The sequence below is a fragment of the Leguminivora glycinivorella genome, chromosome 15, assembly GCF_023078275.1.
Source record: "Leguminivora glycinivorella isolate SPB_JAAS2020 chromosome 15, LegGlyc_1.1, whole genome shotgun sequence".
NCBI classification, from domain to species: domain Eukaryota; kingdom Metazoa; phylum Arthropoda; class Insecta; order Lepidoptera; family Tortricidae; genus Leguminivora; species Leguminivora glycinivorella.
The window spans coordinates 2,964,768-2,976,887 of record NC_062985.1 but is presented as its reverse complement, the minus strand read 5'-3'; the positions used below and the strand labels follow the sequence as shown (position 1 = coordinate 2,976,887).

Here is a 12,120-nt window from a genome sequence, read left to right as displayed (position 1 = left end):
TTACTTAAATCAAAATTATAACCGAGTTTCAATATTAAATCTATTTACTAACAGGCAAACATGTCTTTAAGTAGGGAACAAATCAAATTATTTTATTGAATATTTTTGACTTGTTATTTTTTCAAGTAGTCACACTACTATATATAAATTATAAATTGAAATAGATATCATACACGAAAGAAAAACGACGGGCGTGTGGTCTAGTGGTAAAGACGTTAGTCGCGTAAGCTGAAGACCCGGGTTCAATGCCCGGCTCGGCCACCAGTGGGCTTTGCCGTTTTTTCTTTCGTGTATGGTATCTATTTCAATTTTTTTTTTAAAGTATTTTTCAGTTTTTTTTAGATTTTTATTGATCTTGTGGAATTAACCCTGACTGTACATTAAAAAAGTCCTTCAACCCAAACAAAGCACACACACACACACATACGCTGGACGCTGTATACACGCGCATTATTTCCATGTCTGTGTACACGCGGACAACCAGGCAGGCAATTATGGTCGCGCGATGATAAAACATCAGGCCGTCCCTATCGCACTATTTGTAAGTGCGATAGGGACGGCCCGATGTTTTATCATTTATCGCGCGAACATGATTGCCCTGCAGGCTAGTCGTGTCCTCACGCACTTAATCAACACCAACTGTATGCTCAATGACCAATCAACTGGCGACACGTCTGTCGGTCTGCCTCCGAAGTGCCAGATGTCTTATCCACGTCGATCTCATAAAATTACAAGTATTACAACCCGTGGCCCGTTTCTCAAAAGGTACAAGCCTTGTATTACAAGTGCGTTTCCATGACAACCCATACGATTTGACAGTTTGCGCACTTGTAATACAAGGCTTGTACCTTTCGAGAAACGGGCCCCCGGACTGTCATGCTTTCCATTTTATCACTTCTCTACGTCGATAAAGTATCCGTCACGTTCTGGCAAGTATGTCAGTGTGAGAGTGACATCTGTCTTATCCACGTGGATAAGTGATATATTTTATTAAACATGTAAAATCGGGTAACTCACGTAAAATTGTCAAAGGTCGCTCGACATGTTTCGCTGCGTAACGAGGAGCATTTTCATTTTTACCGCGACCTTCGACAATATTTGCGTGAGTTACCCGATTTTACATGTTTAATAATATGTCAGTGTCTCACGGCAGTTTTATTATTATAAGTGATAAAATTTGAAGTATAATACTTATACGTTGGCTGATTATCACCCATACTTAAACGACATAACACCTATTTACATATATAACTACGTAAACATGTAAACGTTTGTGAGGTAACAAAACAGTATGGTTAACAAAGTCCTTTGGAATAGTAATTTATTCGTCGAGTTTCCTTTGGCGGCTTCTGTGAGACCTGTGGAAGAAAATACACGCTGGATAAGAATGAATAAGCTTTGAGATAAAGCTAGGAAAATATAAAAGATAAATGGGTAGGTAAAATATCTTATATCATGCGAGTAGGAATTCACATTTTTGAAGCAAACGAGCAGGCGAGCCGCCTGATTGGAAGCAGTCATCGCCGCCCATGGACATAAACAACATCAGGGGAGCCACTTATGCGTTGCCCACCTTTGACAAAATACAAAATACAAAATCATTTATTCAGCAAATAGGCCACGGAGGCACTTTTACGTGTCAACATTACAAAATATTCATTAGAATTAAACAAATTAAATTAACAGAAATATTAACAATTAAAAATATTAATCATAAGCAAAGTAGCTATACGAACTAGTTTTGAGAACCCTAAATACCTGCTTCTTGAAGAAACCCATATCAAAGCGCAAGGGAAACACCCCAGGAAGGTCATTCCACGACTTGCACGTTCTGGGCAAAAATGAGCTAGACGCCCGTTTGTTAACAAATAACTAACCAGAGTTTTGAATGATTCACGGTTATTTTCATTAGACTTATATTAACCGGGATATAGACCGTGATCGTGAGGATGGCTTCAAACTATTAAATGCATGGAATCCAGTGATTTGTTTGTGTAAAAAACCGGTGAAGTCAGAATTGAACAAACGTAGTGACACTGTGAGTGTAGTGTGTTTGAACAGACCATCGAGTGTGAATGCGACCAGTGGAAACGCTGAAAGTGAACGCAGCCGACGCGCGCGAAAGAAGGTAGATCGCGCGCTGTCTACGCAACTTTGACATCCATCCGCCTTTTTCCGTGATCATGATGTATGCTACTGCGTCGAAATATCGGGAGCTTGACAAATATCAAAAAGGTAATCACGGTCTATAACCCGGTCAATATAAATCTAACTAACCAGCTAACCATCCATACACAACTGAAAATATTATTGAATATATCATCTATTTTTTTTTTTCAATTGAAAGCAACTCGGTACTGTTGTAAAGTGCGCAATAATGGGGTTAAAATATTATCTGAAAAGAAAAAGGTACTTAAACAGGTCAGGTCCTGGCTAACACCATGCTGGATCACGACCATTTCGTGGCAAATATGTAGGTACCTTTTTAATTTTTATAATGATTTGTTAATAATATTGTGTTGTTCTTTTTTGTACATGTAGCTTCTTTCTTTTGTTTCACTGTTCTTTACATTATGCCATGGATAAAATACTACTATTTCTAAATAAAAACTATGAAACCCAATATTTATTGAAAATAATTTAAATCCAATTATAAAGAACACTACCTAACCTAATTAAATACTACGAGTATTACCAACCCATTACCATAAGAGGATTCCATAAATGACTAGAGAAACCTAACTAAGGCAAGGCTGTCATTGCAGTAACTTAGAACATAATACCCACTCCGTAATCAAAGACGTCACTAAGTGTAAAGGCTCAGTCACATTGGTCTAAGCGCGACAGCGATGAGCGGCGGCCATACATTGGAGCGAGGCACAGCGATGGGACTTTTCATTCGCACGTATGGCTGCTGCTCACCGCTGTCGCGCTTAGACTAATGTCGTGGCTGGGCCGTAAGGCCTGAGTGTACGCTTAGAGTGGAGCGTTAAGACAATAATAAAGTGACGACCGGTTTGGCTCAGTCGGTAGTGACCCTGCCTGCTAAGCCGCGGTCCTGGGTTCAAATCTCGGTAAGGGCATTTATTTTTTGTGTTATTTATTTGTGTTATGAACATTCCTGAGTCATGGATGTTTTCTATGTATATAAGTATGTATTTATCTATTTAAGTATAGCGGAAAGTCACCAGTCTGTCGGTGTTTCACAGGTTGCACTTCGGGGAGTGTGCTCAAGAGCTGCTACACGAGCTTATTCTACCGTCCCCATTCTACCATCGGACTCTTAGACGCACGACTGGTTTCCATCCTTACTTGGTAGATATTCCGCGAATTCGCACGAAGCGCTTTGCTTCTTCTTTTCTTATGCGCACTGCCAAGGAGTGGAATTTTTTGCCGGCGGCTATATTTCCGAGCTCATATAACCCGGCAACCTTCAAATCAAGGGTGAACACTGAACAGGCATCTTCTCGGCGATCGTGCTCCATCGTAGGCCACGTCTTTGCCTTTGGCTAGTCTGTGGTCAAGAGTAAGCCCATTCATAATAATAATAATAAAAAAACATCGTCGCTTAGCACCCATAGTAAAAGCTTTGCTTAGTTTGGGGCTAAGTTGATCTGTGTAAGATGTCCCCAATATTTATTTATTTATTTTTATGAGCGTGGACTCAGGCCTTACACTAAGGGCCCAGCCACGACATTGGTCTAAGCGCGACAGCGGTGAGCGGCAGCCATACGTGCGAATGAAAAGTCCCATCGCTGTGTCTCGCTCCAATGTACGCCTGCCACTCACCGCTGTCGCGTTTAGACCAAAAATGTCGTGGCTGAGCCGTAAGGTGGATTTACCTTAGACTAAGAGGTGTCACAGATAAGTGAATCACAGGAGTGTCACTAGCTACGAAGCGTGATAAACGTACCTATACATTGAGATGATTTTGTTTCATAGATATGCCGGAAATAATAGATTTCTGTCAATTGCGTGGTTAGATAATAATAAGAATCTACCAGAGAGATTTCATCATCAAACACTTCACAATTCATCAAGAAATAGGACACGACTAAAATTGAAATAATAATTGGGGATTCCCCAATTGTGTTACAGATAAGCGAATCACAGATATGAACGCTGAATGATGAAATTAAACTGATGTGATTTAAATAATAATGACTATGCCCGATTAGGTTTCTATTGTTTTTTTTTTTTTAATTATAAGCTTATAACTTTAAACGAGCATATTTCGGGGATCTCGGAAACGGTTCTAAAGATTACGATGCACTTTGCTATACGAGACAAGTTTCGTAAGAGAAACCCACTTGAAAACTCTGAAATTTCTCTAAAAATGTTGGTGATTTGATACAAGAGATATCCCCTCATATATATATCTGTGAAAATGCACATTTAATGAAATTATGGTGTATTTTCGGAGCAAAGTCGATCTCCCTGACATTTAGACTTATGAGCAAAAAACTATCACATACACGAAATTGGCTAAAAATTCATATTCGTTGTCACCTGGCTATACGCGTCACAGAATACTAATGAATAGACAACGCAACGCGAAAGTTTGTGGTTGTAACAGGCCGTGCGTTCTACATTTCAACTTTAACAAGCTGAAAGTTTATAGAGTCTGGCGTGTTCTCGAAATTAGCGTGAAATTTTGAAACGTTTTGAAGTGCAATGCCTATTTTTAACTAGAATATAAACGAGTGTTGGTAATAAACAAATAGCTAGTTGAATGACCTATATAATATTTTTGGCAAAAAAGGATATTCGCGTTGTGATTGATAGAGTGCGATTTTATGATTAGGTTCGAAATTCAAAAACATAACAGTATTTTTTAAACCAAAAAACCGGCCAAGTGCGAGTCGGACTCGCGCACCGAGGGTTCCGTACAAACCTGCAAGGTTTACAAAGTTCGTTCATTACGACAATCGAGTCATAACTATGGTATTTTTATTGCAAAAAAATGGGTAGTAAGGTTAAAATTATTAAAAAAAAATATATTATGTGATGTAACTAAAAATTTATGGTTTTCGTAATTTTTCCTTTATCTATGCTATAAGACGTTGCTTCGTACCAAATTTCAAGATTCTGAGTTCACGGGAAGCACCCTGTAGGTTTTGATTCCCTTGCAAGTGTCGAAAATTTGCGGCATAAACGGCTGTATCTTTTGATTGCGTTGGCTTAGAAGTTTGATTTTTTCACTGCTCAAGGGACAGTAGACCTGAGTAATTGATATAAATTTCAGCTTCATACCTCCACGCGTTCCTGAGAAAAAGGGTCTTGACAGACGGACGGACGGACAGACGGACAACAAAGTGATCCTATAAGGGTTCCGTTTTTTCCTTTTGAGGTACGGAACCCTAAAAATAAACAATTAAACCTGGCAATACACTTTATATGTTACTCTTTAAAGGATCCTAAAGTATTAAACACGTTCACGTTCATATACAAATAATATCTCATGAAATAAAACTATGGAAACGGATTATATCGCGTATAATAAATTTACAATTCATCCCGACGGCTCGGGATCCATTAGTACATCTGATAATGGAACAAGCACGACGAAGACTGTGATGCATTTGTGTTGTATGGTGTTGGACATTTGCAGTTTGTTTTTGTCAATTTTGTGTAGATTAATAAATTAATTAATTTTTAATTATATATATATATGGCCTTAGCGTCTATTTCAGACGATTTATGGTGCAATGTCCGAAAGACATCGCTTTTGATGACTAAAGAGACCTATGCGAGAGCGACACATTTTGCCACACATCTGACAAGGAAAGCTTCCAACCGATTGCGACGTTTCGCTATGGTGTCTTCTTTCCCTTTTGTCAGCAAGTGCCGCAAACCAGGTCTCATCGACGAACTTGCGACCATCTCCAACGCACTTTCGTCGCCGAATTTTTAATTAAAGTCGCTATTATTCGGTGAATATGAATTCCTTGAACTTATTAAAGATTCAAAAAGTGAATAAGCTGGGACTTTATAAGCTGACTGAGTAATTAATGGTAGCCCTGAAGCGCGATTATAGTTATTTGTTATACAAGGGGGCAAAGTTGTATTTTAACGCCGAGTGTGGAATTGAAAAACGAGCAAGTGAAAGTATTCTATAGTTGAACCACGAGCGAAGCGAGTGGTTCGAGAATAGAATCCTGAACTTGCGAGTTTTTTAACACACGAGAAGTAAAATACATTTGCACCCGAGTGTAACACAAAACTTTTCCCCTCACTATAGCGAGGACACTACAACGCAAAAAATGCGTTTATCACTGCTTCCAGTAGTTCCACAGGTGGTAAATCATCTTTATTACTAGATTCACCTACTTTTATCAATTTTAAAGCAGTTGATTTGACTTTCTTCAAGGTCAAATTACTTTACCCACTAGTGGATAAAATGCGTTTTTACCCGCTGGTATTAAAGGACAAAACACGTGTTTCCGAGCTAGTGAGGGGAAAAATATATAAATAGCCGCCGTAACTGCAGCTTGTTATTCTGTTACTATGTAGGGCAGGAGACCGATTCTACTTTAGCAAATTGGTATGATTTTAAGAGGATACAGGAGCGAAAATGCTAAAATGGAAAGAAGCCCCCCTTTCAATTTGGGAATTTCAGTTAAATATACTAGTGTTATTAACTAGATTTATCGAAAAAAAATTGACCCTACAGAACAACTCAATTAAGAGATATTGCGAAAAAATCATTTAAATTTAGGTTCCGCTCTCGACTGTTTCCCCCTTCAAAAGTTAATCAATCGTAACGAAATTTGAGAATCTAAATAACAGTGAAATGATCTGTGTCGGACTGTTTAGTTTTTTTGGCGAATTGTTACCAATTTTGAATACCATATTTTTTTCGCCATAATCAATAAAGCCGTTTTTGGAAATTATTGATGGGCTCTAGCGTCTTTAAAAATAAAAATATCAAAAAAATCGAAACGGTCCGACATAGATAAACATTATAATCATCTGTGTTGAAAAAATCATTACTCTATCGTCAAAAACCAGGCAGGAATAGTCGAGAGCGTTTGTAAGGAGAATTGACCCCTCCAGTATCGTCTTAAGTGAAGTGAAAATACAAAGGTCGAATCGGTCCGACAATTTTTGCTATGAAAGGACTATCAACCATGTTTATTTTCGTACGACCTAGACTAAACGTATGTCGCTGCACCGAGAGTGCTCGATGCTCTGTTGCTGATTGGCTCATATAATATACAAAACACATTGTTGCAATTGACTCGACAGCGTCAAACATCTCTCTCTCTCTCTCTCTATCGCTATTAAGCATTGACAAACCACATTTTCTCGACCAAGTCAAAGTCAGAACGACTTGAAACTGATGAACATATATATCTTTGCCTTTGGCTAGTTTGTGGCCAAGATTAAGCCCATTTATAGTAATAAAAAAAAGTCGTTTTGAAAGTGAGTGAACCGAAAGTGGTTTGAAATGTCTCAAGGAAATTACAAAACCTTATCAAATTGATAAGTTTGAATCGTCGTCTCGCGGTAATCGGGTCTTGGCATTCATTATTCAGTGAAGGTACGCTAATTGACATGAAGCTACTTAATAATTATAAAGAAAGTCAATCAACTATTGAAATATTGGATTTACGTATTATCTAAATTACTACACAACTTTTGATCTAATACTTATTTAATAACTTTTATGTCCTTGCTTTCTTTACTAAAAAATAAAGACGGTTTTCCCTGATACTTGATGAATAATTTAACAGAAGTTACTAAGAATGATTTCAGAGTAATAATTAGGGAAAACCCAGAAACGAATGAATAATTAATTATTAATTCCTGAACGTTACAGTTTATTGTTAAATTTTCATTTTATCATGGTAAAATTGGCTCAAAAAATCGTTTTTTTTTGCACGTTTTTTTTTCAACAAGTGTTTGTTTGCACTGTGCTGTTTGTTTTTGAGAATTTGAGTTTCCAGGTGTCAAATTTCAAATAAGTGCCAGAAAGCGCTTCACGCTAGGACGGCAGCCAAGTAATAAAACAGATTTTAAGGTCTAAAGAACTCTTGAATAGTATTTTATTCCTAACTTTGTAAAATCTATTAAAATTTTGTAATGTTTATTTGATGATTTAATAATAACCAAAATCTTAATAATAGAGAGATACCTCCTTAAATACATACCTCCTGCTACGCTGATTTGATTGCTGAAGTCCTCATTGTAGGAGTTTAGCTTGATTTCTGTGGAAGAAAGCAAAGGTTAAAGTTAAAGCTCATCTTCTTGCACTCCATAAAAGGTAAACAGTGATAAAAAAATAGTGTTTGGATTTGGTTGCGGATACTGCGATCCCATCTCGCCCATATGACTGACAAATGTCATTTGGACCACCTACAGTGCTCACGGCTTTTGGTATTCGCAACAGGCCTTGAACACAATGGTTCCAGCTTCATTCACACTTTTTAATATCCAGAGGGTCTATCATGAACACCAAAGTTCGCCTTAAGTAGAGTTGAAACGGGGTCCAACCGGGATTGAAACCCAAGTCCAATACTGGGAGGTGGGAACCCTCGGCGTCGTCATACTTAAAGAGTCAGGCGAAGCCCGACGCACGCGTTCCAAAGCCCGATAAACAAGCAATTGGCGAGCTTCGATGTTTTTCGGCAGGCCTTCTGGTTGCATGGGCGGTCCTACTTCCGAAAGCAGCGCAATGGTGAAGTGAAAACACCTCGATCCCATCGCGCTCTCGCAAACGACAGAGGGTGAAAGGCCGGAGTGGGGCTAATGGGTAAGGCTGCTTCCCCTTTCTCGTCAGGAGAAGGTAAAACAACGACGAGTCCCACACAGCACTAAAAACATTCTCACCATAGAGTCTGAGCGTGCCCTCACTCTTGCCAAGCGAGTTGGTGCTCACGCAGTTATAGGTCCCGATATCGCTCCTCGCGAACTGACGGATCGTCAGCCACATCGACACTTTGTAGGAGGACTTCTCTTCTCGTATCGTGTACTTCGGCCTGTAACAAATCGTATTTAGTTATTTATTGATTTTATTGCAGGAAAAAACATTTGTTGTTGTCCATTTAGCGCAATTAATGCTTGCCAGTCAACCATTAGGTAAGACCATAATTTAAAATATAAGTAAATCATACCATCCCATACATTGAAAAGCGACCGCCTAAGAACGCGCATACACTACACCACACATAGATGGCGCCACAAAAAATGGCTTGTAGCATTCGATTATACTTGTAGATGGCGTTAAGTGTCACTTTTGACATAGATTTATGGCTTAATAGTGACACAACGTCAATCTACAAGTAATCGATGGCAACGAGGCATCCGTGTGGTGCAGTGTATGCGCATTCTTAGGCGTTCGTATTTTAATTTGTGGGATGTTACAAAATTAGGTCATAAACCATGGTAGTTTTGCGTTATGAGTCATTTTCCTTCCTTCCTAGCAAGAAAAGTCCAGATTCCCAATAAATGACGTAATAAATTTATGTACTCGTAGTTTATTTAATTTTTTATTTAATTAATTAATATTATAGGACATTAATTTATTTTAATAAATATAATAATAGGACATTCGATGCGTCGTTAGACTCATTCACAATAAAGCTACCTAGCAATGCAGTTTTTTGCCAAATTTTATTTATTTATTTATTTATTTATTTTCGGAACACCAACAGCTATAAATAACATTTTGCTAATTTAAATAATAACACAAAGCCAATTACAGGTATTCACAGGTAGAATTTGAATGGACAATATATAAAATGTACGCGCAAATACGCACATAGCTATTGTGAAGTATGACATTAAAGAAAGGAAAAAAAAAAACTATGGCACAAATCTCGAAATATGCTACTCAAGGCTTAACTAAAACTAACAAAACTACTACTACTTACAACAATTTTCCACAAAGAACCCGGGCAAATCGAAAACCTGTTATTTGTGCAGACAATCTGATCTTAAATTCCATACAATTAAGTTCCGATTTGAGTACGTTTATAATATTTAAAAATATTTTAAGCGGGTTACTCACGTATTAAGTCGATATAGCGTTCATTGCGTTGTGTAGCAATGAACGCTATATCGACTAAATACGCGAGTAACCCGCTTAAAATATTTTTAAATATGTATGAGTCTCACGGGAGTTTTACGTTTATAATATCTCTATAATCTGTCATTTTTAAAACAACCTAATTACTTTTTAACACATTTTTTAAAGATACAAATAGGTCCAATTTTCGTGAATTCCAATTAAGTAACATGACGTCAGCTGTCCTATCTACTTTCGTATCATTTAACATAAAAATAAACCTTTAACCTTTAAGACTAAAAATAGCTTCACCCACGTCAGTAAAATAATACTATTATTTCAACCCCTTTGCACTGTGTAAGAAGATGCTTAAGTAAATGATTTTATATTCAGGGCATAATCAATTCGGTACCGTTTAAAACATTTTTGATACAAGCATGACCTTACTTAAATTACCGAAAGGGATAGTGCCATTGATTAGAAAATAACACGATACATTCCATAATCTCTGCCAAACTTCAGATTGTTGGAAGTTTCATTCCGTACTATAATTTATTCTGCGGTACTACAAGGTCCTGTCAAAATACGAACAAAATGAAAAAAAAAATTAATATTCTTTCCTCAGCCTATTGAATTGTTCCACTTGACTACTGGGTCTTCTCTGGCTCTCTATTTATACTTAAATATAACTTTAAATTAATAATACTTGTTTAAAAAACTTCCCGACACTAACTTTAAACATTACGAACAAAACAAAACCAAGTGAAAACGAAAACGTAATTAAATATAATTCACATCTAAATATGTACCCTTTGATTAATAATTAATTATTTCCAGACATCTCGTAGACCTATATATATATAACAAAGCTGTTAAAAACTACAGCAAGATACAAACAGTAAAGTAACACAGTATATGAAGAAACAAACAACACACATTGAGATCCGTCTCAGTTCCAAACGACAGTAGGTAGGCGAGTAAAGGTAACATCGTTCAGATTCGGATTACGTTAGCATTACTACCAGCAGCATTAGCAGCATTTCACACTGCAGAGCTGCAGTGTGAAATAGTTATTTGTTTTACAAGGGGCAAAGTTGCTGTGTAACCGCACGTGCCAATATTGATACAGCAAGCGAAAGATTCCAATATTGAACCATGAGCGTAGCGAGAGGTTCAAAAAGTGGAATCTTGAGCGTTGCGAGGGTTTCAAGGCAACCAAAACATTGCCACCGAGTGAAACATACAATTTTTCACCACACCAATACGGACAAAATACTGAAAAATCAAATCTATCAATTTATTCAATATTTATCAAGTCATCAAGACATCAAGTTAAAATTTGTATGAAATTACTTTGCACCCTTGTAGATAACATACAATTTTGCTATCTGTTTTCGAATAGCAAAGTAAGCCTGTGCCAGTTGGTGAGGTGAAAATGCTATTACATTAATTCCACAGAGGCAAAAAATTTGGGCAGAAAAATATATTTAGTTTGCAGCAAAATTGCGATACACTCTGCAAATTTGGTGAGTCGAACGTTTAGGTAATCATTTGTAATTGTATTCTTAGCCAAATCCAGCAGGTTAATATGACCACAGATTACCAAGCGCAGCTGCTGCTGAAATCTTAAAAAAATTTGTTTGTAACATAATTTTTGGCATTTGGAGCTGTTGTAGGCTCTGAGGTAATAACACAATACAATTATATTCTATGCTTTCGACTCACTTTGCAAGTAGAATCACCTGCTCGTAGACGAGTTGTATTAGCAAAGGCAAACTTTCCCCTTATTACGAATCATTATTACTCCCCCAGTTTATCCGGGACGTTACATCGCCTATAAGACTTAGAATGGCTTGCATGCGCCGGCTATTCTTGTTTATATAAAGGCTTTGTATAGTGTTCTTGTACAGAGGAAAATTAGCTTTATTTGTTTGAACTCTTTTATACATACTAGTACAAAGGTTTTGTCTTTGAATTCCGTTTGCATTACATATTTGCAGCAGAAAAAAAAAGAATATTGACAATAAATGAATGAATGATATAAATTATACAATAATATTGTTCAGTAATAAGTACCTAAGAAGGAAACAACATTATAACTTTGTGCTACG

At 37.2% G+C, this 12,120-nt stretch overlaps 1 protein-coding gene across 1 annotated transcript in view; it reads right to left on the bottom strand.

Annotated features, from left to right (window-relative positions):
• Positions 1-1,081: 1,081 nt before the first annotated feature.
• The window catches only part of LOC125233799 (limbic system-associated membrane protein-like), a 122,989-nt gene continuing 111,950 nt past the window's right edge, over positions 1,082-12,120 (bottom strand). Inside the window, exons 8-10 of the mRNA XM_048139909.1 lie at positions 8,833-8,981; positions 8,154-8,210; positions 1,082-1,358 (exon numbers count right to left, since the gene is read on the bottom strand). Of these exons, the coding sequence (XP_047995866.1) occupies positions 1,252-1,358; positions 8,154-8,210; positions 8,833-8,981 (313 nt within the window). The 3' untranslated portion in view covers positions 1,082-1,251. The remainder of the gene's footprint in view (positions 1,359-8,153; positions 8,211-8,832; positions 8,982-12,120) is intronic.